General features: G+C 35.6%; 4 protein-coding genes across 8 annotated transcripts; 2 read left to right on the top strand and 2 right to left on the bottom strand.

Moving 5' to 3' along the window:
* The first annotated feature begins 4,329 nt into the window (after nucleotides 1-4,329).
* On the top strand, nucleotides 4,330-11,049 carry LOC130653964 (uncharacterized). 2 transcript variants are annotated; one of them, XM_057456464.1, is made up of 2 exons: nucleotides 4,330-5,144; nucleotides 7,894-11,049. In XM_057456464.1, exon 2 carries the CDS (start codon nucleotides 8,090-8,092, stop codon nucleotides 9,827-9,829), a length of 1,740 nt encoding a protein of 579 aa, XP_057312447.1. In that variant the 5' UTR covers nucleotides 4,330-5,144; nucleotides 7,894-8,089; the 3' UTR covers nucleotides 9,830-11,049. The 2 variants fall into 2 exon arrangements, with proteins under 2 accessions (XP_057312447.1, XP_057312446.1); XM_057456463.1 differs by having other exon boundaries at nucleotides 7,840-11,049.
* On the bottom strand, nucleotides 10,813-12,909 carry LOC130653709 (uncharacterized). The gene is made up of 5 exons (XM_057456225.1): nucleotides 12,828-12,909; nucleotides 12,494-12,563; nucleotides 11,748-11,919; nucleotides 11,040-11,286; nucleotides 10,813-10,931 (listed from the first exon to the last, which is right to left on the bottom strand). Exons 1-5 carry the CDS (start codon nucleotides 12,907-12,909, stop codon nucleotides 10,813-10,815), a joined length of 690 nt encoding a protein of 229 aa, XP_057312208.1.
* Nucleotides 12,910-13,034: 125 nt separating this feature from the next.
* On the top strand, nucleotides 13,035-15,557 carry LOC130653965 (uncharacterized). Its single transcript, XM_057456465.1, has 5 exons — nucleotides 13,035-13,227; nucleotides 13,297-13,474; nucleotides 14,130-14,298; nucleotides 15,237-15,285; nucleotides 15,429-15,557. Exons 1-5 carry the CDS (start codon nucleotides 13,119-13,121, stop codon nucleotides 15,473-15,475), a joined length of 552 nt encoding a protein of 183 aa, XP_057312448.1. The 5' UTR covers nucleotides 13,035-13,118; the 3' UTR covers nucleotides 15,476-15,557.
* On the bottom strand, nucleotides 15,502-25,757 carry LOC130653962 (prosaposin-like). Of its 4 annotated transcripts, XM_057456459.1 has the most exons (25): nucleotides 25,597-25,757; nucleotides 24,643-24,785; nucleotides 22,059-22,196; nucleotides 21,809-21,973; nucleotides 21,172-21,309; nucleotides 20,701-20,859; nucleotides 20,478-20,618; nucleotides 20,196-20,387; nucleotides 19,786-20,079; nucleotides 19,335-19,589; nucleotides 18,783-18,962; nucleotides 18,490-18,573; nucleotides 18,381-18,411; nucleotides 17,792-17,958; nucleotides 17,635-17,718; nucleotides 17,528-17,555; nucleotides 17,221-17,381; nucleotides 17,059-17,142; nucleotides 16,930-16,963; nucleotides 16,632-16,789; nucleotides 16,306-16,386; nucleotides 16,171-16,225; nucleotides 15,935-16,089; nucleotides 15,769-15,849; nucleotides 15,502-15,689 (listed from the first exon to the last, which is right to left on the bottom strand). In XM_057456459.1, the coding sequence occupies exons 1-25, from the start codon at nucleotides 25,634-25,636 to the stop codon at nucleotides 15,672-15,674; spliced, it is 3,066 nt and encodes a 1,021-aa protein (XP_057312442.1). In that variant the 5' UTR covers nucleotides 25,637-25,757; the 3' UTR covers nucleotides 15,502-15,671. The 4 variants fall into 4 exon arrangements, with proteins under 4 accessions (XP_057312442.1, XP_057312443.1, XP_057312444.1 ...); XM_057456460.1 differs by lacking the exon at nucleotides 19,335-19,589; XM_057456461.1 differs by lacking the exon at nucleotides 19,786-20,079.
* Nucleotides 25,758-26,424: the final 667 nt, after the last annotated feature.

The following is a 26,424-nucleotide window of genomic DNA, read 5'->3' as shown; positions in this document are numbered from 1 at the left end:
CGGTCCCGAACTTTACGGCTATACTCGTCATTGTCAAAAGGTTTCATGCAGATGTGACAAGTCGTGGCGGAGTCGTGCTCCCTCTTTAGTTCCTCCGTTAGTGGTAACATGTCCTGCTGAGTGTAGGTGATATAGAGTCGCTTTACCTCATCCTCTAGATGATCGACGAACCTCTTCACGCAGTCTTCACCCCTGTAGACGGTCAGTGGGTCTGGCACTGACCCGTAGGCAAAGGTACCGTACGTGTATCATCCACATGGTACGTGATTGTTTAGCTTCTTCGTCTTGGTCCCCCTCTTATCTACTACCGGGACTAGCAGGCTTTCGACGTCCGCATAGATGGCGAAGGGTACCTTAAATTGCTGTTGACCATCCTTGTAGTAGAGCCACTTTTCCTTTTCGTTTGGCATCATGATCTTGACCGCTTCGTTGTCCCTGCAGTAGGTATAGTGCTTATCACGCGATTCGATTGTTGGAAAGGCTTGCAAGCAGTTCAGACAGAAGTGCATTTTCGCCGTATTCTTCGATGTCTCGCTGCCCAATAGCCGTGAGAGATTTTTGACGGCTACATAGTGTGTCTTTTTGTCATCCGTGAGGAGTAACAGATTAACCTGTTTCTCGCGTCCGTTGTGTGTAGATCGACGCAGAATATTGAAAGTCTTCCCCGTCACGTACAAGACGTTATCCACAATGTCGGGGTTTTTCTTCTCAAATTTAGAGATGTCCTTGATGCTTGTGGGAAACTCGATGCCTTGCCAGTTATTCTGTTCCATGTAGGGTTTCAGCTTACTTATTCTCTGGGGGTTCGTTCCTATCTCCTCATGATGTAGAGCAGCAATACTGCTGCACTTGAAGCGCTCCTTATCTTCATTCATAGGTTTAATAATGGGCTTTTTCGTGGCTATCCACTTGGGTGCTTCGATATATGAGGAACTCCTCGTCAGCTTAAGCTTGTGAAAGTCCACGTCGAGGTGCATAATTCGACTGATTGTAAAGCCACTTTTGGGCAGCGCTGGGTTCTCTACATGCGTCCTGACTTGAGCAAACATTATTCCAACACTTCATCCACGACGCTACCCGGGAAAACCGATGTCATATTGCTGTGGAAGACCTTATCGACTTCGATAAAACTCGTTCGTACCCTCCACTGGCTTCTTCCATAAAATCCAGAGGGAGCACTGCACCTTCGCAGACCCCATGTCTTTAACCTGCTTCTCGACCAGGGTTTTCACGTGTGATCGCACCATCCACAAGTAACCATCGACATCCCTACCGTCTATGCCAGGGATGCGAAAACTCCTGAAAGTCCTATGATGAACATGCTTATGTTCCTGGAGGGTGAAGTCTTGCTCCGATTGCTGCTTATCTTCAGCATGATCCTCCCTTGCCTCTTCTTTAATTTCACCCATCAGGGTCTTCCTTGCTCCATCATAAAGAGCAAGGATGCGATTTTTTACTGATGCATATATACTTTGCACCGGCTTTCTTATACCCTCTAGCACATAGTTCACAAGCCAGTCAGACCACTCTCGCAGCTTACTCTTCACCACTGGAGGAGTCTTTGTCATCTCTTGGTGTTCAAATACATTCATAGCTTCGGCTGTGGGGAGTTAAGGCTCAATCTTACTCTTAATAGGACGGGTTTTTGCCATCTCTTGGCGCTCGAAAATATCCAAGGCATCTGGTGTAAATGCTCCTGGAGCAGGAACGGGTTGTGGTGGTGCCTCCAGGAGTGCAACAAGGTCGGCTTTGCGTAGCTTGGAATAGCCCGTAAGTCCACGGGTTTTCGCGATAGCATGTAAATGTTTCACGGTGTATTCATTCATTTATTATATGGATTTTTTGATTTCAATCAATAAAATTTCTAGCACGGTCACACCTTTGAGTATGAGAATTTCCCCTGCTCAATTCCGCATGCTCGAAATTTTGTTGATGTCAGCATAATTCCCTTTAGTTGCCTATTGTGCATGCTCCAGAATGTTGGTTTTCCCGGAATTGTCGGATTTATCGGAATTGGGATATCGGATTTTGGGAATTTCCCTTGTCGTCGTCGTCGACTGTGCTAGAACATACATTTTACTATCTAAGTTGGTGTGTTTATTGATTTTAGCCGGCAAAGGCGGAATCTCTAAAATCGCCTGGGGAGATAAATAGATAGAGACGGCCCAGAGCCTGGACGCCTAAAACTTATCCAGGCTAAAGCTTAAATCCTCGTTTTGAGAGATTTTTTTCTGAGAACGAGGCTAAAATGAGTTTTCAGCCAATAAGAATCCTAACAGTGCAACAAATTGTTTTATTATCCAATGAATAAAACTTTACTTTAAAGTTTATAATCGAAAGTTAAAGCTCGTGCAGTGTAGCATAATGAAGATCGTCTTATAATGCGCCATCTTTGATGTTATTAACGTTTCCCTTTAATAATTACGTCATTTCCTTCTGTACAATTTCGCAAGCACGTAGACTAAGGGCTAAAATACACGGTAAGTTTAAACGGACCGTTTAAATGTAAGAAAAAAAGACTTACCGTGTAAACAGCAAAGATGTACAGCTTTTCTCGGTTTTATAAGTTTTTTTAAAAGTTGGACATGTTCAACTTTTGGTAATTTTTTTTTATTGAAATTATCAGAATAATTAATGAGCTATTGTTAAACTAAAGATTTGAGCATATATTTTCGGTTTCTAACCAGTAGTCCGCTTTTTTTCTTCTACGCTTACCCTTTCTGCTGCTATAGCAATAACCGCAATGAAAGATAAACGTGTTTTTTATTTAATATTTATTGTAAAAAAATTTTTTTTAGAAAAACTTATACATATACATTTTAACTTAACGTGTAGACAGGTGTAGTACCTGCAACTGAACTTATAAGTTTTTTTCTTACAACTAAACGGTCCGTTTCAACTTACCGTGTATCTTAGCCTTAAAGGGGGATTTTCACGAAGCAAATTGAACGGCGAATTCGACGGCGAATTGTATCTGAGCATGCGCAGTTTTGTTTGTTTTGATTTTGCATCGAAATAATCGCTTCGCTGAAAAGTAGAAACAATTCTTACTTTTTCGCGGCTAAAGGTTTCGCTGCTAGTTTTTGACCAATCAGAACGCGGTTAATTATTGTACACAATGAATTTGGCGCCTAATTTATTTTGTCATGAAAATTGAAAAGCGAATTCGGCATCGAATTCGCCGTCGAATTTGCCATTCAATTCGCTCCGTGAAAATCCCCCTTAAAGCTATATTCAGTAGAACTAATTAATTATTCATGAATTTTATTTTAAAGAGGAATTGTTAAGGCTGGATATTTTTGGTGAAAGATAATGTATTATAGCTATAAAATCTTGACATGGTGTCACGATTTTATATCATTTTCAGATTATTGCTAATGGCGGAGATCTTAAAGTCGCAGGGCTTCTTGTGTCTCTTTGATCTAGCCGAATAATACATGTCTTACTTGGCAACTGCCTAGACGTTACGGCATATGAAGTCTCTAACTTTTATGTTCAAGGCCTTATATCTTGAAAACAGCTGGAAATAACTGGCGTCTTCTCCCCTATGGGTAACTACTAGGGGGATCACCGGGACCAAATTGAGCGAGTTCCCTTAAACACCTTTTAACCCCAAAATCCCTTTAACCTATACATTTTCTTCATCAGTGCGCATCAGGATCTATATAATGAAGACAACAGGTATACAAATTTCTATAAACAATTTTTTTGTACTTTTGATTTGTAAACCACTGCCTTATATCTTCTTAACCGTTCGTTAAAAGCACATGATCCTATACATTTTCCTATACATTGCTAACGTCATCAAAATTCAAATGACGGTTCTTTTCCATTGTTAGCGGTTGTTTTCCATTGGGGATTTTAAAAAAATAGTATTCGGCGAATTTTAATAGTAGTTAGAGACACAGAGTATTATATGAGCAATATTAGTCTAATACTATACCTCTTAAAAAAGTTGTGGAAAACCAAAACCAAAAGTGTTTATGCTAAAAGAAGTTAATAGTGATCAGTATTTATAACTGAAAAACAACTGAAATATAATGACCCCTAGGTAATAGAAGAGTTATAAGAAAACTCGTAATGAAATCAGCTATTTGAAGCTACTTTCCATAAAAGCGTTCATAACCGAACCTCTTCAGGGTTTTAGCTCAATATGCTCAATTCCCGTGATAGTCTGCCATCATGTATTGGCTTTTAAAAGTTGTCCGTCAGTAACTCCTCAAATTTGATCAATTCCGCATCTAGTGCGCTTGAAATAGATTTGAACATGCGCAGTTCCTTTATTTTTGTTTTAATTTTTCTTTGAATTACTAACTTCCGTATTCGTAAATAAAGTAGAAATAGACGTGAAAAGGAGTGACTGAGAGTAGTCTGAATTGAGTTTCAGCGTCGGCAGGACACTGCTGCATCAATCGCACTCAAGTAGCTTGTCGTGGTGCATTCTTGAGCGATTACAGGTAAGTATCAATGATCCGACAGATCACATCTTTTACTATAGCCCTGTATCGCTGTCAATTCCACACTTCTTATTTCGACCCCCATCACGGGGAGAAAGCGACATTTGTCTCAGACCTTCCCGGGAAGGACAACTTCCTTAGATGCACTTCAGCCACAACTGCACAAGGCTCTCAGCTTTTTTTAATACCACGATATTTTCTGGAAAACTCTGCTTATGGGAAAGCCGCTAACAATGAAAATTGATTTTCGCAAAAGAAGTCGCAAACTAGCAATGCGAGCAGAACAACAGCTGGGTTGTCCTGGATATAAACGCCTGGCTGACATCTTTTTCGTAAATTAAATTACCTAAACTACAATTTTTGTTAATACTACTAAGACTAACTGCATAAATAGATATAAAAATAAATAAATGAAATAAAATGAAAATCTACAATAGAATATAATAGAATTATTAAACAAAAAAAACATAAATAAAAAAACTAAAAAAAAACAAGAAAAAAACTACGAACCTTCAATAAGGGTCGAACCTTCGCACATTTTTTTTGGAACTGAATTTTGTCCACCATGCTGCAACATTATTCTTAGTCATAATTGTGCCCTAAATTTTGATTGTCGATGTTCACACCGTTGGGATAAGACCGTTCAATAGAGTTGAAACTTGGAAAACAAAGCTCCTGAATCTTAGTGTAAGTAAATTTCCCTGCAGCTTTACTGTAATTTTATCTGTTTGATGACATTGGAGATCATTTTGGTAGCTAGGATATAAGCTAGATAGCTAGGTGTGCATATTTTACATGGCTCTAGCTAGCCTCACAAATATCGAGGGATATAACCTGTCTGTCATTTCCAGGAGGGGCAATGGCTTAGAAGGGAAGTCCTAGAGTATAATGCTTATTTTACGCTACGTTGACCCTATATGTTTTTACAGAATTAGCGTGCAGCCATACTTAATTTTTCATGAGTGGTGTAAGTTGGACTTTGAACCCTCCGTTCTCCTCAGTAGTGAAGCATACATAAGGTGCTAAAAAGGAGAAGCTCTTTATGAGAGATTTATCGCCTATCTTTGCACATTTTTGTTTCCATTTGAGCACTAGTATTAAATTCTGGACCCCTTCTAGACCTCGCATAATGTGATAAGCTATATACTTCTCAAATTTCCTTGGTTTCGAAATGTGTTGGAACTTTATATAATTTTTCTATAAAACAAGACCTGAGAGGCGTAAAATAAGTTGCTGATATATAAGATGATAGATATACCCTGTGTGTTATTTCCAGGAGGGGCCATGGCTTAGATCAGGGATCCTAGAGTATTTAATGCTTATTTTAATCTTTACCAGACAACTCAGTGCAATATTCAGTGGCCTACATGGTGTGCCATCTCCCTAATTTCCCTTACATGGCTGGAGTTAACCAGAGGCTATGGTAACATTTACTTGCCCATATTGAATTGTCACTAAGGGGAATCGAACCCCAGTCTCTTGCACAATATGCGAGAGTTATAACTACTAAACTACCACACCTAAAAGAATAAAAACATAATATAAGAATAAGAAAAAACATCCCAAGATGAAATGTAAATCTCTAAGCAGAGCCACTACATTTTGACACTGTTTTATAGGTTTTGCTACCGAGAACAGAGGGTTTAAAGTTCAGCTTGCACTATATACTCACAGACAGCTCTTAAAATTAGAATTTTTTGACGTGAGATACATTTCAACTGATTTGTGTCGGCATTGCGTTGGCAATATTTTTTGTAGCTAAATTTTTTCAGCTGGTAATAACTTCTGTCGTTCACTTTTTATTAGAGCTTGACCTCTCATAACTCGATGAGACGGGTGACATGCTTCGAAAATGCTTGTCACCGGCACAGTTTAATATGAAGCAAAACTGTACAGGAGACTCAATTGTTAGAGTCTTAGCAGAGCATTTCTCCTAACAAAACCGAGGGCAGGGCTGACTTATGCCTGCTGTGTCGTGTGGAATAGAGAACTTCTTTTTAATACGATATACAATTTTTTCGATTATTATAACGAATCAAATGGTACCACAGTATTTCAGTAGCCTGAGTGATTTTAGTTAGTGATAGTGGCCTAACTTACTAAAAATCGAATGTAATTATTTTGTAGTTGCAATGAGTGGGAGTAGCTCAAACAAAATCAAACTATTGTTATTTAAAATTTTCACAACAAAATTACGTCGGCAATTTTTTTGCCAACACAACTACGATTTCTTCGTATTTTACGTCCGCAATTACGTGCGGCAGTGCCAACAACTTGTCAACAGGACTATAGGACAGGAGCTTTTGTCAATGGTATGTTTTGTTTATAGCGGGATAGTTGGAACATATCAAATATATATAGTATACTGGTAAAAACTGTCTGTCAAATATGGGACATTGCCACTGATCAGTAAATTCTGTAGTAGAAAATTCCATTGAGCTATTTTTATTCTTTTTTCTTAGTAAATAATATTTTAAGTCTATTTCTTAAATGAGTGAGGGTTCTTTTCAAGAGGTGAGGGATATCTTCAAGGGATAAGGGGTATCCTTGTGAAACAAGAGATCAGTTAAATTTGCTCCATCATATACTTTAGTTTAAAGATGTGATTGTAAAGGTCCTGTGACAATAAAAATGGCATGCAGCTTTAAAAAGTATGCTAAAACTACATTAATGGCCATGAGAACAGTTGACCACACGAATTGGGTAAACAAGACTGGAACTCTAAGAAGTAAAGATGTTGCACACAGTTTAGGGCAGATTTTAGGTCTCACATTGACTGATACCCAAGTATCAAATAGATAATGGTAAGTAAGCAGGTAAAATAGTTGAAATGTTAGAACACAGATTTGTTGATACGTATTGTGTTCAGGTCATGTGCATTAGAGCTTCAGTGAGATACTTGAAGTTATATTGACATATTTGTAACAAGAAAGTGGGTAGACAAAGTAATATAGATGTAATGCCTGTTTATAATTGTGATGGTGATAAAGTATAGTTTATCTTCCAATTTCTGTTTACAGGGTGGTACAAAACTTAACGGTGTTGCTGCTTAACAATCCTGCCTTTTTGAACATTCAATTTGGTCAACAAAAGAAATTTATTTAGACTTTGTTTTTAAATTTCCAGGGCAATTTTTGGAGAGAAGTATTTAGGTAAACGAGTACAAAAAGTCATCGAATATCTGCACTTTAAAGGGTACAATTGCCTCGCGGTAATGAAATTTTATAGTACATAAATTGCATCGGTTTTGAGGATAAAACAGTTCAGTTTGCAAAATTCCTGCCTATTAAAGAACCTTGGGTAGGCACTGTATCACTGTCCCACCTCTTTCATGCAGTGACTATTTCTCTCTTTATTTTTACAATATTTGTTTTATATTTAGTTTCAGAGCAATATAGAACGAAATGTTTACATCTGAATTATCTCTCCTTTGCAGCCATGCAAAGTTAGAACGAGACAAAGGAAGACTGGCATTAACAGCCGAGTTAACGACGTTAAAGAAACAGAAGACCACAACTTTACACAGTTTCGAAGAAAAACTTATTAATTTCTTGACAAATGAAGCAGAGCATGCGCAGTGGGAACAGGTATTTGGATACTTACAAGCCTGTAAAGTGCTATTAGAAAGTGAAATGTATTCTTCTGAATACACGTCGAAACTTCTTTATTTGGGATTGAAATTTTTGGAGCATGATGAATTTCGTGTTCGAATTTTATCAGGAGAGGTATTAGGTGCATTGTGCCATCTTGTGGATTCGAATATATACAAAGAATGTGAGAGCGTACTTATCGAAAGTATTCGAAAGAATTTGACACGTGACATGCCATCTGATTCGCCAAAAGGTCAGCGAGACGCAAAAGATATATTTCACGACACAGCTGGATGGAAATGTTTGGAAACAAGCATGAAGGGATTGCAATGTGCTATCGAAGGATGTGGAGAAGCGTTCATTCAGTTTATCAACTTGCAATTGTTGGATCTAATATTCGACACTCTCCACCACACGAATCGTTTCGTCAGGGAGACTGGATACTACCTTTGTGCGTCTCTTGCTCGGTATGGCGTTACATCCAAAGAAAAAGCGAACAAAAATATTGCAGATAAGCTTGTGGTGCATTTACATGCAGGTTTATCTGACAACTGGAGTCAAGTCCGACTTGCTGCATCGGTTGCTACGCGTCAGTTTTTTCAGGACCTTAGCGACGACGACAAAAAGGTTCATTTTAAAATCCTACTTCCACCAATGTGCTTGAATCGATACTATTTAGCAGAGGGCGTAAAGCTCTACAACCAAGAAACATGGCGGATGGTGCTAGGAACAGAAGGAAAAAAATACGTAGAGACTTACATTGAACAGATTGTAGAATTTTACATACAGCAAACGGAGAGTGACAATCATGCGGTCAGAGAAGCTGCTTGTCATTGTATGGCGGAATTAGGCTCGAAAATCAATCAAGAGGCTACGCGTCCGTTTGTTCCTCGAATTTTGGACGCACTTCATGTCTGCTTCAAAGATGAGAGCTGGCCTGTTCGTGACACTGCCTGTGTTGCTTGTGGCAATTTTATTGCTGCGTTTCCTGAAGAGAGCAAGCCACTCCTAGATGTCCTATATCCGTTATTTTTCACAAACTTGCAAGACCCAATTCCATCTGTCCGGCAGGGTGCCGCTGTAGCGCTTACCAACGTTGCGAAAGCCTACGGTGAAGACGCTGTCAGTGAGATATTTGGGAAAGTTACGATCGGTATAAAGTCAATCGAAACGCAAAGTGCTAATTCTGAAAGGTACGAAGGTTTGGAAAAAGGCGTTGCAACTTATGGAGTAATCAAACAGATGCGAGATAACGATTATGATTTGCATTCCAACCAGCAAATGTACTCCTGTGGTTCACTTGCTCCCAAAATGAACCGTGGTGGTTGTATGGATCATTGCTTTAAGCGTGCTTCTGAGCCATGGGAAGTAGCTGACGGTTGCGTTTATTTAGTCAGTGAGATGGCGAGTTATCCGAAAGCTCATACTAACGTGCAAAGCTGTGTGAAGTTAATAGCAGAAGCAACTCGTTTCAAGCATTATACACACTATTTGCATTTCTATGAAACTGTTAATAAAATCATTCCAGTTATCGCGAAGGGATTGGGAAAACGTGTATTCAAACAGTACGTTGAAAGCTTCTTCGAGATGATATTTTTTTCACTCACTTGTGAAAACGCACTCACGAGGACTGCTGCGGAGGAGTGCTTGCGAGATTTAAGTCAAGCACTTGGTCCTAACATTTTAAAAGGTCGAGTAGAGCAGTACAACCCATCATATGTTCGCAATTTAGAAGATGCGTTGAAAGAAACCAGTCCTCATATGAGGTTTGGTGGGATGTAGAAACAACCTTTGTGATAAGCTTTTATTTTCGCTAAATTGGATTTTTATATTTTAAAACAAGTTGTTTTAAGTCTTAGTATAGTATCTGCCTGATGTTTCGGAGAAAGACATCATAATAAATTATGATATTTACGTATACTAGTCGTTAACCTGTGGTAAAAAAACCACAAGTTCACCGGTCCTCAGATTTTCACCCATCGTATATACTTTCTGTATCGGTATTTCGTGGAAATCCGAAGTCACTGTCTTGTTATTGAAAACTTAAGGGGCCTGGTGCGAGTTAATTAGCGCTATTCTGAGAGTGGTTTTAATGGTTTCCATATTTCTCCGTCACTTACCTACTGCTGTTTAGGATCCAATTTAAATCTAAAAAAAGTTTCTTATGAAAAAACTGTGACGACTAGTACGTGTATGATATCATAATTTATTCAGAATAATTATCTCATCATCTTAATTATGAATATTTCCAAACGAAAGGCCTATTCAAAAATATTGATACCAATTGACTAATTCATAAATTCGATTTTGTTACCGCTAATACTGATTTGATGTTTCTTGTGAAATTTCTTTGGTTTATATTTGTGTATTCTTTCTTAAGAAGCGTCCGTATGGCACTTGTTCAGAACAGATATTTGCAAAACGATCTTGTTCTCAAGTTTTTCCCATATTCATCAAAAATAAGGCGAATAAATTTTAACATGGAGAAATTTTAGGGAAGTTGGCGAATATTTTTACACGCACAACACTAATTTTAAAGTATTCGCCAACGCTGAATAAAAAAACAACGTGTCCAATGGGAAATTTTTGATTCTCCAAACCTCCAAATTTAAAGCACGCCAACTTTCCCCTTCTCAAGGTATTATTTTCGCGAAAATTAACTACTGATTATTATAAAAAAAATTATACTTTGAGTGACAGAATTTTTACGATTGACTTGACACGCAAGTTAATATATTAAAAAAAATAGTTTATATAAAAAGTAGCTAATATTTTATGTTTCTCCACGAATAATCAGGAGGTCTTGAATTTGTCGAAGGTCTACCTGGCTCTCCAACGTAGGTACTTTTGTACATCGTGCGTAAATGTTGGGGCGTGGATGCAGCTGAAAAAATAAAAGTCTATATACATGAGTTTGTTTTGACAACTGAGAAACATTTGTATTCCCAATTTTCAAATGACGATTTGTTTTATATTTTTTTGAAATACCTACTCTCTATACACGATCGACTTTTTAATTCTATCCTGTCCCCTCTCTCATCTAGTTGACTATGAGGCTTGTTTCTATGTTGTTGAAAGGGTTGCAGGCGTTTCGTGTCAAAGTAGTTTTGATAAGTTGTCTGTGACGTGGTTTTCCAGTTGTTTTCATTATACTGGCGAAGCAAGGAAGGGGCGCTGTATGGTTTGGATTGAATGTTGTTGGTGTCATCAAGAACTTTTGGTTTCCAAATCATATAAGACTACATGACAAAAAACAAAAAAAGGTTCGAATTTTATTATTCTGCTAAAAGCGAGTTTGTAATACAGTATTTCCTCGATTATCCTTGCTTCAATTGACTAAACAGTATTTTAAAATGACAAAAGTTTTGGAGCTTTAAATTCCTCCATACGTCAGAATCTGTAATTCATCCCTTAAAACACAACAGGGACAATTTAAGTCTCATCTATATTCTTATTTAATATTGCTCTTTCCCAAAATTTTATCCAAAAACAATTTTTACATTGTTTACGTAAAGTTCTAATAGTGTTGCCAGGAAATTGCTGGTATTTTGGAATACCCAAACAGATTTTTAAAATATGTTGATCCTGGGCATTTGAATAGTCGAGAAAATACCGTATTTGGTCATTTTCTTCTGTAGTAAGCGAGCTCATAAATATACTTAATTTGAATAATTTTGTATGGGTTAAAGTAAATATTTACTTTATTTGGTGCTAGTGGCCAAATTATGTGACTAGGGTGCGGTCGGTGGTTGCGGTGTGGAGAAATTTTATCGATAACGTGTCGGCTGAATGGTTGTGGAGTGAAAAATGTTTCGCTGTAAGAACTCCGGTGACGCCAGTTTTGAGGGTCGAAATGATTTGTCGTGTTATTTCTAAAAAAAAGGATGTTTTTACCTGGATGTTAAATACCAATGTTGTTTGAAAAAGTCAATAATCCCTGGAAATGACGTTGATAAGCCCCCTTGCGCTTACGAAATCTTACTAATTTTACGTGTAATAATTTTCGCGCAGTGAAAAAAAAAACATTTTACGCGTAGCTACTACTTTTCGCGCAGTATGATCGTATTAATTTGCACAAGTTATAATTATTCCACAAATAATAAAAGAAAAGGTAGTAAACATTAGGGTTTCAAACAATTACGGTTAAAAAGCCTGTTCGCAATCAGTTCGGTTCCTTCAGAAAGAAAGTACAAAATGTTTTACATGTAATTTATGTAAGATAGTCTTGTTTGTTTAGAAAAATAGAGAAATAAGAGTAACTATTAAAAATTAATAAGCTCGAAATCAACCAGCAAACTTTGAGAAGATGTAAATCATAAAACTATTAATTTTGCATAAACCAATCTCGTTCCCAGGACTTGTAAGGTTTTTATATTCAAACTTTTCAAATAAAAAAAATCTTAACAAGTCCTGGGGGCGAGGTCGGAGGTTTCTGCCAAGACGTACCTAATTGGTTGGGCTGGCGGTCCCGCCAGTCCTTGAAACATCAATTTATTGGTGGTCAACAAACCGCCCCCTAGAAAAGAAATTATATTTACTTACTGTAAATGCTTTACTTGTTGTATTTATTAGAAATTTCAACCATGGCGCTTATTCGGCAGAGGAAGTTTATTCACTTAATTATAATAAATTGTAACTGTCATTCAAGCAGTTAGTACATAGTTTTTCCGAGTTTTTGTTGTTTTTCGATGCATATGAACTGAAAAAAAACTTAATATGATCGGCTGTTTCGTGTCGTAAGACCATTAAAAAAATAGTACTTTTAGATTTCGTATCCTACCCTTTTGAGTTTTTTCGAATCCCCATGGTGGCTCTTCGCCTCTTCTTTCTTTTCCATGAAAATGATGGGAAAGGTACGGCATCACAAATAATGTATTCTTATTGCATCTACCATTTTGAAATACTTCATAATAAACAAACTCTTATTGCTATGACAACTCCGATTTGTCACTGCAATTAAATTTTGAAATTATTCAACAAAAAGAAACGATTTCGCGTGACAAAAACGATTGTTAAAACTTTAAAAGGTAGAATCAACTCTCTCCGCAAACAAATATGTTAAATACTTAAAATGGAAGAGAAAAGTGAAAGTTCTTTCAACGAACGAAATCTTAGCACAAGATGTTTGTCAACACAGCAAACAGAGTCGTCAATAAAAAGTCGCACGTCACGACAAACCGGTACGTCGACATTTCTACTTGTGTTTCATTTCTTATATTTTAACTAAACAGTTCTACATATTCATTTAGGTGAATCCAGGGAAAGTAGTTATGTTACAGGCGAATGTATTAACAATACACGAGTTCGAACTTTATCTGAATTATATCGCCCAACCTTTCACAAATATCCCACTTTTCCATCGATCTATGAGACAAAATATCAACGCGATTTTCGGTATGCACCATTTCCTGTCCCACACAGCTGGAAGTAAGTGTTTTTAATACCTTTAGGGTCACATTTCTTGGAGTTGGTCCTATAATTATAAACAAGTTCCTACATTGCACAAGTGGAGTGCTTTTCAATTATTTTATATTCGCAAGTAGGTTTTTTTTCATGTAACTGCAAGATATAAAATATATAAGATATAAAACTGACAATACTATTGGTATGACGTAGGGAGTATAGGGATAATGTTTTGTTTTCTAATGCACCCTAGCCGTCCAGGATGCATTGCGAACCGGGAATTACAAAATGGTAAAGTTAAGGCCCAAGTATTATTGGGGCTACCCTAGAAAATTAGAAAAAAGAGCTCCGAGACTATTCAAATTCTAATTTTTTACTGTCTTAGAAGGGAGGAAATAGCGCTCTCTCTACCTTCGCGATTTCGTCGACCTTTTTTCCTCGCGCCAATCTCGTCCCTGTTTTTTTGCTTTTTTTGCTTTTTCTGATCTGAATGCTGGCGCTAACTATATATTAGAACGCGAAAAAGAAATCTTTGAATAGAAACGAGATTGGTGCTAACGAATCGTAAGTATATTGAACTTGTGTTAAAATTGAAATTTAATAAAGTGAAATAGTTTAGAATATCACTAATGGAACTGGGACAGCTTTAAGTGACTTTTTATTGCTTGATTCATTTCAGGGATGCGCCAGAGAGAACTCAATATGTAGGATGTGGTTTTGGTCAAACGACGTACAAAAATGAATTTCAACATGCAAACACTGAACTTCGCAGAAAACCACTTCCTTTCTCACCCCACCGGAAGAATAACCCTCAACCAAAAATGACATTCACACATTATCCAAATCAGGTTGAACAAATGTTCTTTTCGTGTTCTTGCAGAATTTATTACATTTGATATACGATATCAAAATAGGATAGTTGGCCCTCAGGCGGATCATTGAACTTTCAACCCCCACTTCAAAACAAATTTCCGTTTAAAATACCTGTATAATAAACATTACTTTCATTAGAAATTTTCGCAACCGATGTTTTTACAAAATTTCACCATAACTTTAATCAAATTAAAATATTATACGCCCAACCTCGGTCCAAGGCTTTTTGCGGGACAAGGTGCTATACGCAATCGTTAGGATTTATTTCTTTTAAAAGAAAGCAGAAAAGAAAAACATGCTACAGACAACGCTGATGACTATAATAACTCAACCTCGATCCCAGGGCTTTTTTTTATGAAAAAGAGAAAAAAGCCCTGAAGTTAAAGTTGGATTATAACTGTGAATTATTTAACACACACTATGTAATTAAGAAATAAGGATATATAAAAACATTTCATTTCGTTTCTTTATTGAAAAAACTATAAACGTCGGTAAAAAAATTGAAGGTTTAGAGTTCCAAAGTTTTTTTAGCACTAACACATCTCATCAAAAGCCGGACCTTTTCGAAACTAACTGCATCTTCAGGTTCGAAACATGCTCACGGTATGCCTGGACATTAAACTCACGTTACGGTTACTTTTAAGTAAAGTTGAGCGTAAATATGCTGTGAGTACAGGTGTTTTTTTTAAAAGAAACCTACTTCTTGGGTTCAGCCTGGATTTGGGGACAATTTTGCAAATTGAAAGTACCTGTAATCTTAGCCCCAAATTAAGAAACATTGTGTTTCTTATATAAAAATGGGATAAGTGATAGAATAGGAAATAACGCAATAAATGGCAATTTCTCTCCATACTTGTGACGATTTTTTCACTTGAAAGTTTCAAATTTTACATTGCCAAGTTTTATCTTATAGACAAGATGGGTATGGAGCAAACTTGAAGGAAAACAAATAAACAACACGGGTAATTAAATCCTTTATGACAATCTCGTTTTCAAAAATATATCCCCAAAAAACTGATTTTAGGCTTCTCAATCGTAAAAATCAGTTTCAAAAGTTTCTTCTTTCAGATAACACAGACAATAACTTGTTTTTTGTATGTTTTAGAAATCCTAAAGAGCTTTCCAAAGATTCATCGATGGAATTCAAGATAAAGGGAATCATATATAAAAGACATATCTACAAAATGAATTTACTTCTCAAATAACATAATTATTAATACATTTTTTTAATTACCACGCTCGTTATTATTATTTTTTATTTTTTTTGCAATAGCATTTATATAAGAAAGTGAATACAAAACTGGTGCAGGAGTGTGAGGTTCCAGCAGTTGGTTCAGAAACCATATTTTCAACACAGTTTGAGTAACTAAAAAATAAAAATAAGAAATATTAAAACTGTCAAATAATTTGATTGTACATATCTAAAATATAAAAAACTGACTAACTTTGCAGACGCGATCTGGTTGGATCTGTTGAACGATAAGTTTGATCAATTCATTGCCATATTCTGTGATCAGGGCGTCACACTAATAAAAAAACGAACCAAGATAAATCATGTTGCTTCTAGAATAATGCTATACGATCGTAGAAAAAAGATAAAAAGCTTCAAACCTCATTTTTGAAGGCTTGTGGTAGCTCTCCACACAACTTTTCTACAACAGTCTCAATTTCAGCCTCCGTTGAATTTTTAGTCAACAAGCCATCAAGGTATCCCATCGCGAACTCACAAGCTTCGCAAGATACTCCCTTTAACGATAGTCGCATGGCTGAAATAAATACAAATCTTGAAGTCCTGATCGCTGGTATATATTATATGGTATAAATATATTAAGTGAAGTAAGGCATACCTAACATGTATTTTCGGTTGGCTTTTCCTTTTTCCGCCTTACACAAGCCTATTGTCTAAATCAACAAGATAAAAAGTCCAGAAAGTACGATGCAAAAATAAAATAATTATAAATAATTATCCCGTTTTTACTAACCTTACACACAACGGATGGATCCATTTCTTGAGCTAACACAGTAATAATCACATCGGCATATTCATCCACCAAAGTTTTGCACTGCAAGAAAATTCATCAATTTTTATTCATCCTTAGTTGCTACAGTAGAATTTTGATTTTAGCTTCGAAGGTGTGAAAGTTAGTAAGCGTGGTATTTATAATTAATTTTGCAAATTTTAATTTGCAAAAAGTTGTTAAAATTTAACTTACTTGGCCAGACGCTGAGCGATTTCTTAGTTTTAAAGTCAAAATATTTGATCTGAGCAACTTGGTTACATACGTAAGAACTTAAAAAAAATACTTACTTCGCCACTAAGGTATTGTGGTAGTCTTCCACACAGAGAGTCCAAAGCTTGTTTAATTTCGGCTTCCGTCGACTTATCCTTGAGAAGGGAACTAAGTTCCCCCATGGCAAACGTACAAAATTCACAAGTCACGCTACCGGCAACCGACTGTTTCGCTACTAAAAACAAGACATTTTATTAGTGTTCCAGTTTTAACATTTTTGAAACATGAAAGTTTAGTAGGCGACACTTTCTGAAAAACCTCCCATCACCGGCCAAAATAAAATTAATATTGAATCACTACAGAAAATAAACTCACTCTTTCGTTTTTTTGAAGAGCACAATCCAATTTCCTAATATTATAAAAATAATTAACGGTTAAAAATTTTCGTTAAATTAGCAAAAATAAAACCCTAAAAATAAGACTGCATATTTTTAGAGGTCTTACCGTGCACACAGTTTTAGGATCGCCCAATTCCGCAACGATGATCCGAACAATCTCATCAGCGTACTCATTTACCAAGGTGGTGCACTAGTTTGAAAACATAAAATACAAATAACAATAAAAATAATAATAACAAAATAAATACAGGGAACAGTAATATTCTACCTCGCTTTGAACTTCGGAAGGCAGCAGACTACAAACTTTATCCAAAGCTGCTTTTACAGCAGCCTCTGTTTGGTTCCCCTTTAACAAATTTTCAAGGTAGCCCATGGCAACAGTGCAAACTTCGCAGGTAATTGGATTTCCAGGCTGAGACTTAACGACACCTGAATGTATTGAAAAGATACTATCACTTGAAAGAGAAGAAAAAATGAATACTTTACAAATAATATCATCGCTACTAGCTTGTTTCAAATCCCCACGTTTGAGTGCCAGCTAAATTTCTACGTTCGAAGTAAACATTCGTTCCTACCTTTGCTTGCGCTGCATAGTTTTATTTCCTTAAAATACGAAAAGTTATAATTATTATCCATAACAAATAAAAATCCTCTCGCTTAACTCTAAAAAATATCGTCCTACCTTGCAAACAATAGCTGGATCAGCAAGTTCATTAACCAGTAGATTAATGATTTCATCTGTGTACTGGCTCACCAAGTTCGAGCACTGAAAAAGAGGGTTAACGGATTCGTTATGGAAGCATTTGCTTGATATTTAAAAAGAAGCAAACGTTACTTACATCTACTTGCAAGTAAGTTGGTAGATATCCACACAATTTATCTAGACCTTCTTTAACAGCTGCTTCAGTTCGCTTGCCCTTTAAAATACCCTCCAGGTAGCCCATTGCGACAGTACAAACTTCACACGTGACAGCATTATTAGTTGGCGTCTTAACAACTGGAATGGCTAAAAGAATAAAAAACACCAGTGAACAAAAGCAATCCATTGTAAGGGAAGAAGTTTTCGCGGCTAATTTTTTGTTAGGGTTTTTTGAAATTATTGTGGGAATAAACTTTCGCGTATGCAAGTATTTCGCGATAGGTTCACATTTTTTTTCGCAAGAATTAATGTTTGCATTTTTTTCTCCTAACTTTTGAAACTTCGCCGAAATAAACTTGCGCGGTTGATCACCTTAGGCTTGTATTGCTGAAGAAGCTCCTGCGAAAAATGAGATTAAATTACCGCTAAACTTTTCCTTAACCCTCTGTTTTGCTTTTACTGCAGGGGCGAAATTGATGTCATTGAGGCCGCAGTGTTCATTTTGGTTAATAAAAACACCGCTACAAAAAATAAACACCAAAGAAATACCAGGAACTTAAAAAAAATACCTTTTTTCTGCGATGTACACAATCCCAATTCCTACAACAAAATAAACAGACAAGTTACTTTTGATCGCAAATTAGCATTGAAGCTACATAAAAGCAGGCAACTCCTCACCTTACAAACTTGAGCAGGATTAGCAACTTTTGAAACAATCAGTTTGATGATTTCATCTGCATACTGGTCAACTAGACTGGTGCACTATAAAACAAAAACTAGTCGTTGGTCCTTGAAAAATCCAAAATATATCGCATTTGGCCTAAAAAAATTTGATGCATTCTTAACACGACATCAGCTCATGTGAAAGACACACAACAGGTTTTATTAATATAGAGATTTAATCAGCCATGCTTGCTTATGTTGACATGACCCTGATGTAACGGTGAACAACAGTGAACACATAAAACTACCTCAGATTTTAGAGATGGTGGTAAATAGGCGCACAACTCGTCTAAACCTTTCTTCACTGCAGCTTCTGTTGTTTGATCTTTTAAAATATCGTCTAAGTATCCCATGGCAACTGTGCAAACTTCACAAGTAACCGTGTTTGATGGCTGACTTTTCTTTTCTACTTCCTTAAACATCTCCTTCTAAAAGAGGAACAATACTCTGGTTCACTTTTTTTTTAAAAAAAAGAAACGTTCCACAAGCATCTTGTTCCTAAAAACAATCATACGTGGTGGCCAACCAATTTAAATATTAAAGATTTCTTTTTTTATCTTGTGTCTATTTAAAGTATTATTGCCCCATTTCTTTTAGTAACGATAATTGCAAGTTGTAAATATTTAACAATTTATTTATTTACATGTGACTTGCTGTTCCTTGTAAAATGATTGACTTTATTTGGATTTTGATTATTTCTTATAAAAGAAAACACCAACAGCGTCGTACATTTGTATACATCTCAGAGTTCTCAGGTGTAAACGCATCTTTTGGTTTTTCATGTAAATTTTGGCCCTCACCTGATATTCTATAGAAGTGCAAAGATGATACTTTTGACAGACAAATGATGAATTGGAAGTCTCCCATGCCAAAATATACAAGATGGAAGGTACATAGATATCAACAAAAGCCTTGCATTGTCCATTCAACGGAGAAGGTAAAAGACCACAGCCACTATCTAATAACGACGCAATTGCTTTTGTTGTTGAATTTTTGTTTAAGAACAAGTGCAGTTGGGAAACACCATATTTACACAAAGAGCAGACTGGTGAAAACTAATAACAAAAAAATGCATATAAAAACATAGGTATTTTTATTTTAGAAATGTAGGTTAGTTGATGTTGAACTGAAAAGCATGAAATGATGATGAAAACAATTGGTATGGTTTTTAAACTGCTTTGTTAAGGTTTAAATATGAAATGCCATGTACGTTCAAGCCAGCAAAAGAAAAAGAAAAACCTATAGTTGTACCTGAACGAAGTTTTTTCTTGATTCACTTTTAGGATTAGAGGCGCACAAAGTCAGATACACACACGTTTTGTTTGGCTGAAGTTCTCTGATAAGTTCATCATAATATTTTGGAACTGTGTTGACCATGTATGCCATGCAAACAGAAAAAAAAGCTGGAGGCAGAAAGGAGCAAAGATTTTCAAATGAATCGAGGACCACTTCTCTTGTAAAATTATCTTTTAAGGCCTCTCGAAGAGATTCAACAGTGCTCAAACAAAGATCGCAAATGGGGTCGGTGCTGAGAGGATGATGGTGCTGAAAAAAAAGTGACTTCAGTTGTATTGATGTGTAACTGTTCATGCGGGATTATTTCTGATTATTATCAACACATGATGAGCAAGACATCTGTTACAAATAAAATGCTAATTTACCTCCAAGTCTTGTAATTTGGGGTATTCACGATGGAACTGTAATACACCACTTGCAGGACGTTGTCCAACAATTGGAATAGATGAATGCCCCTTGCATAAGCCAATCATTGTACAGAATTTACTTGGATCAGCTGTGTAACTGACAAGCCATTTGATTAATGTTGGTCCATACAAAGTGACGAGAGCATTGCACTAAAAGTAATGTTCATCTATGTTAAGAAATTTTTGAAGCTTGAAAATACATGCTAAGATGAGGAATGTGAAATAATTTATTTTGTATACCTCAGTTGCAAATGTGGAGGGTGCTAAACTGCATGCAGACTTCAATGCATTCAATATTTCAGCTTGTGTTGCATTGTTTGCAATCAACATGTGAAGAGTGCCAAGGTATTGTTGACAAGTTAAACAATAATCAGTGTTGGTCTAAACACAAATTATTTATTGGATTTTCTTTTGCAGCAATGAAACAAATTAGAGGAACATTCTTCAAATAACAAAAACATACTTTGACACCAATTAATTTCTTAATCATCTGGAATCGCTCAATGTTCAATGTGGTTGAATTACATAAACCAATCAAAGAGCAAAACTGCTTTGGATTAGCGGTGTACTGCACTAACATATTAATGATTTGTTGTCCATAAAGTGTAACAACCTCTTGACACTATGACAAAAAGAATTAAATAATATATCAGTACCTTGTGCTATATGCATTTTTCAGCAAAAGGTCAAAAGTTTTCGTCAAATCTCAAAAGTTCACAGGATAGGATGTATTATATTTTCCTTTTTAAAGAATTTCATGAATACTAAGCTGTTTTTATTTGCTTGGATTAAATTTGGCGAAAAAAATGCAACAATTTCCAAAATGAGCAAAAAATACAAGCAACCGAATAATTTTAGCAAGGACATCGTTTATTCTTAAAAAAAGGGAAAGATTGGATTGAAACATTCATATGACAATTTAGAAAAAACTTACAGCAGGTTGGTAAGCAGTTGGAAGAACAGAGCATAAAGCTTTCATTCCCACCAAAATTTCAGCTTGTGTTTCATTATTAGCAATTAACAAGTGAACGGTTCCAACGTATTTTTGGCATGTTGTACAAAGGTCATTACTCTAAAAATATAATAAATTACAAGTTAAAAAACTAGCTTTTTTCTTTTTTTTACAACGGCATTTAACAATTAGGAAATCTCATAATTTTAATTCTTTCAGACCTAGACACCCACAGTGCAAAACAAACAAAACAGACTGAAAACAAACAAAAAATCCGTTCTATGCATCACTTTTCATTAAATTAACATATTTGTTCAAAATATCAGTGTGCATGCAGTTATGTTTTAAAGGATGTTTGCAGAAGAAAAAAGCTATACAAGTTAAGATCACATGACACCATGTTTTAATACTTAGACTTGTTGCAGGGTATCTAATATTCCTAACAATGAGAAAAGAGTGAACATTTCAAGTAAATTGAATAAGTAAGGATTATAGTTTATCAATGTCAGATACTGGAATTGAAAGGGTTAATGTAACAGCAGCATGCATTTTGAATTTTTGGCATGTATAAAACAGTAAACAAACAGGCTTAAACATTCTGATCGTGAAGGGAGTTTACCTTTTTATATACAACTGCCTTTAGAACATTAAGCTTCAAGGTACTTGCATGAGACTTTTTAGAACTACATAAACCAATCATGGTACACAGTTGTTTGGTATTTGCTGTATACTGTACCAAAACATTGATAGCTTGCTGCCCATATAAAGTTACAGCTTCTTGACACTATTGTAAAGCAAAACTTTTTATTTTTCACAACATTATAAGTAGATCACAGTTCTGATAAAGTAATATAATAAGACTTGCTTACTAAAGCTTGGTAAGTAGTTGGTAAAATGGAACATGCTGCTTTTATCCCTCCTAAAATTTCAGCTTGTGTTGATTTATCAGCCAGAAGCTTGTGAAGAGTTCCAACTAGTTGCTCACAATCTTCACATATACCATTGCTCTACATTAAAAAAAGAAGTATGATCTTACGGACATAAATTGTTGCAGACGAATTATTGTGCATAATTTAAGGTGCTTTTTGCTCCAAATTGCAATAATTTGTGTTGCGAAATCATAATAATTAGTTCCAAATGTAAAAAAGGTTTTTAATCCCTTATTTTGTGAAAAATAACATTCAGGGGTCAATTTTTCTGATTAAAACTCATACAAATTTCAAACGAAAAATGCAGGTGTAGTCATGAAAAACATTGAGAAAAACTGTATGGAAATGCCAATAGAAATTAATTTAATTGCAATAATTTATGCTACAAAATCATCAAATTATTGTCAAATCGAAATACTTTTGTGTGCAATGATTTTGCACTTTAGGTAGGAGTGAAAAAAGGAAATTACCAAGCTAAAAATATGTTGTTTTTCTGAGCTAACCTTCATTGGTATATACTGCTCTGACTACAAAACTTTTTGTAGGCAGTCATTTAAATGAAATACTTGGGCATAAAGGAAATGTTGTAGTAAAATTTGTTAGCATTTTTTCTGTTACATCATTGGAACACTATTTTTTTTTCCAAAATACTATAATATTGATTGCAAAGCGACATGCAGATCCCAAATTAAGAGGCCTGGAACAAGCAAACAAGTGTCATCTTGGCAAAAAAAATTTCGTTAATCAATTCACCTTTAGAATATATATATGCATTAATAGAGTTTAAGTGCACCTTAGTGGCGCCGTAGATTAGTGGTTATAGCTCTCTTACTCTGTGCGGGAGACCGGGGTTCGATTCCTCTTGACGGCGATTCAACATGGGCGAGTGAATGTTACCATAGCCCCGGGTTAACCCAAGCCATGTGAGGGAAATTGGGAAGATGGCACACTGTGTGGGCCGTTGGATGTTGCCGGGAGTTGTCTAGTAGAGCGCGGGCTCTAATTGGGTCTGCGTAGCTCAAAATGAGCATTAAATACTCTAGGACTCTCCATCTACGCCATGGCCCCTCCTGGAAATAATAGACAGGGTATATCCCTCGATATTTGTGAGGCTAGCCATGTAAAATATGCACATCTATCTATCTCACCTGCCTTAACACGTCTACAAATTACTCATGACAAAAAATGTAAAATTTGCTATTGCTTATATATGACATCATAATTTTTGCAACATAATTAAATCTGAAATTCTTCAAATGTGAAATCTTGAAAACAAAAAGAGCTTTTTTAAAAATTTAAAAAGACTTGTTAATCAACTTTTAAGCTCTAATATATAAGTCAAACAACATTTTATACCTTGGGTTCCCTGTAAATATGTTGCATCGTTTTCAAGAAAACAATAACTTTATTAACCAATCCGCAAAAAATATAAATTTTGGCACAGTATAATTAAAAAATTATAAAGTATAATTTTTTAAAATTTGTTTATAATTATAACTATGTTATAAAATATATCTTTTTAATGATATGTTTACAATACAATTATAACTATGTTATAGTGTTCGTCATGAATGGCGTGCGATCACACCCGCACACACCATGTGAAATCCGGGCGTGCTCTTTATCACACGCCTTGTTTAGCTGGCAAAAAATTTCGTCATTAACCTTGTATTGCTCTCCTTAAGACGATGAGAAATGAAAATGAAGTACAAGTGCTATTGACCTAACTACCCGATGGTGTACTTCTTAAGTTAATAGTTCTGTCCCAACTAGCTCTCTATGTGTTAAGATGAACTGATTAGGAAGTAAGTTGTACACTTGCTATTTACGAAATGAAGGTCAGGGCATCATTATGTTGAATATCGCAGAAGTCGCCGGTGACATGCTTCGAAAATGCTTGTCATAGGCACAATTCAATGCAAAGCAAAACTGTACAGGAGACTCAATTGTTAGAGTCTTTGCTGTGTCGTGTGGGAGAGAGAACTTCTGGACTTCTTTTTAATACCATATACAATTTCTTTGATTATTATTACTAAACATATTTGATATTTCTCTTTTTTCCTTTTATTAAACTTTATTGAACATGTTTTTTCTTTGGTATTATTACATCACGAGAAAATTCGTCCGAAAGCTGTATTAAGGTACAAGACACATGGGTGCATGGGCATGGGTGCGCACTCTTCTCGCAGTATTCTCTGTGACGATGAAGGTCGGACCGACTTGTGGCATGGTTCCAAATAGCAGAATGAATGCATATTTGTTTCAAAAACTTATTTATGTACTTAATTCATGTACCTTTTATTATGTTGTCATGGGTAGCGAAAATTGTTGAAGCCACCAGGATTCTTGTTTCAAATTTAAATTTGAAGTTTTTGATTAGAAATAAATTTAATTTGACATTGTTTTCTGATTGGTCAAATGTCAAAACTTTTTACATAAAGCTTTCTGCAGCTTTATAACTTTTATTTTTACTGTGAAACCTATACTGTGTTCTTTGAGTTAAGTAAAGTAAGAATGGACTTACCTTTGTTTGTTGTTTTGGCCATACATGCTCTGCACAGTAGGCTGTAGCTTGACATTGTTTGGCAGTAATTTCATCTTTACACCAAAATTGTGGGCCTCGTATGTAGCATTCTTTTTTATAATCAGCCTCTTCCTTGCATGAGCCTAAAGTGCAGAAAACAGTACACAGTTCCTTAAAAAGGCAAAATGCAGCCATAAAATATATTCTTGTCAAAATTTAGTGTGAATAAATAGCAAATTATATTTCAATATAATTTGCTAATTGGCTTAATCTAAAAGTATACCTGGGGAAATTTCGACAGGCTAATAATCAATCATCACAACTATTACTGCTTATTACTATCACTTTCAACAAGCTTAATTTCTGTCTTTTAAAAGTAAAAGTGACAGAAGGAAAACAAAACAAGGATATCTAACAGTATTCTCAGATCCAGGTTAACGTTCTTAAAATTTTTGATCAGTTTTTAAAAAAATGACTAACATTTAAATTTAGCATTCCAATTTACAAAAACACATAATTTTTCAAGTTTATACACTGAGCACAACTGCATTTATTAGGAGTCAAACTTGTGATGCTTTATAAAGAAATGACCATGCAAATTAAGTGCAGTAAAAATGTTTTACTGCAGTTGAATATTACGTTCAAACTCTTAATTCAAAACTTAAATTATATTAAATTTTGTTCTAAAATCTCATGCTTTCAATTTTCCTATCTGCCACTGATTTCCCTAACAAAGTTTCTTGTTTTTTTTAATATTTGAAATGTTTGTCCAGATCCGGGATTAAACAAAAAGCATGTCAGAAAATAATATTCTTTATTCAGTCCCTTGAAAGTAGTTTTGATAGTATATTTTTAGCTAAAAAAAATTGTGGAGACTATGCAACAGATACTAAAGAGTTTATATAGGTACTCAACGAACCCACAACATATATAATTAAGAATAAATATATATACCTAGTACAAAAAAGGCTACCAGAACTGTAAAGAGAATCATCTGTTCCAATATTTTTGACAACGTTCTATATATTAAGATTCTATGCAGGACTTCTCTGTTTTACGTGGTTGGACAAGTGTTTGTTGAAATATCGTTTTCTCATTCATCATACCATAGTCACAAGACCTCCAGCATGACTCGTTTCCCTGACTAGTTCTCCCCCGTTGATTCTCTGCCAAAAAAAAGGATTTATATCCAGTGCGAATAACGTGCAAACCTTGCTCTAAGTTACACACTGTCCTCACTGGAGGACAGGTTACTTTATTGTATCTACGGTGGAGAAAGACTAAATACAGGACCAACAGCCCCAGGCCTGTTCGAGCTTCACATCTCATAAGGCTTACCAAGGAATTTAGCACTTTGATTGGTTTTGGCGGGAGCGGTTTAAAAGTAGAACTAGATAGAAGGATTGCTCTTTTCTTTTAAATGGCGAAAATTTCTGCCAGCCATTAATTTTCTGATTATTTCACACCGCAACCGACTTCACAAAAAGGGAGGGGTAACGCATAAAAATTTCAGACTATACGAATCATTACATTTTTGAATAAAAAAGAAGTATTTGGAACAGGGTTTGTTGTCTCAGCGTTTACTTAGAATTTAGCTCTGTGTTTAAGAGCTTTTTTTGAAAATTAAAGAGCTGCATATATCGGTAAACATTATTTGCGTAAAAAGTCTTCAACAGCGTTTACAGGATTCAACTAGTTAACGTTGAAGTAAACACAAAATTTAAAGCAAATTCGTCAAGTTAAAACCTTTTTTCAAGTTGAAAAAATTCAAATTTTTAATTT

The sequence above is a fragment of the Hydractinia symbiolongicarpus genome, chromosome 8 (assembly GCF_029227915.1).
Source record: "Hydractinia symbiolongicarpus strain clone_291-10 chromosome 8, HSymV2.1, whole genome shotgun sequence".
Classification (NCBI taxonomy): Eukaryota; Metazoa; Cnidaria; class Hydrozoa; order Anthoathecata; family Hydractiniidae; genus Hydractinia; species Hydractinia symbiolongicarpus.
This window is presented reverse-complemented; position numbering and strand designations above follow the sequence as displayed.

What these genes read in the sequence shown, in the direction of transcription:
- LOC130653709 (XM_057456225.1), bottom strand. Translation starts at nt 12,909, where the DNA reads ATGCCGTACCTTTCCCATCATTTTCATGGAAAAGAAAGAAGAGGCGAA. An exon ending in CCGCCAGCCCAACCAATTAG is followed by an intron (nt 11,920 to 12,493) that starts GTACGTCTTGGC and finishes CCTTTTTTTTAG; the next exon opens with AAATAACACGACAAATCATT. An exon ending in GGCCACTAGCACCAAATAAA is followed by an intron (nt 11,287 to 11,747) that starts GTAAATATTTAC and finishes TTTGTCATGTAG; the next exon opens with TCTTATATGATTTGGAAACC.
- LOC130653964 (XM_057456463.1), top strand. Translation starts at nt 7,862, where the DNA reads ATGTTTACATCTGAATTATCTCTCCTTTGCAGCCATGCAAAGTTAGAA.
- LOC130653962 (XM_057456459.1), bottom strand. Translation starts at nt 25,636, where the DNA reads ATGATTCTCTTTACAGTTCTGGTAGCCTTTTTTGTACTAG. An exon ending in ATCCTAAAACTGTGTGCACG is followed by an intron (nt 16,964 to 17,058) that starts GTAAGACCTCTA and finishes TTATAATATTAG; the next exon opens with GAAATTGGATTGTGCTCTTC. An exon ending in CACAAGCCTTCAAAAATGAG is followed by an intron (nt 15,850 to 15,934) that starts GTTTGAAGCTTT and finishes TTTTTTTATTAG; the next exon opens with TGTGACGCCCTGATCACAGA.
- LOC130653965 (XM_057456465.1), top strand. Translation starts at nt 13,119, where the DNA reads ATGGAAGAGAAAAGTGAAAGTTCTTTCAACGAACGAAATCTTAGCACA. An exon ending in TCGCACGTCACGACAAACCG is followed by an intron (nt 13,228 to 13,296) that starts GTACGTCGACAT and finishes ATATTCATTTAG; the next exon opens with GTGAATCCAGGGAAAGTAGT. An exon ending in TCACACATTATCCAAATCAG is followed by an intron (nt 14,299 to 15,236) that starts GTTGAACAAATG and finishes TTTATCTTATAG; the next exon opens with ACAAGATGGGTATGGAGCAA.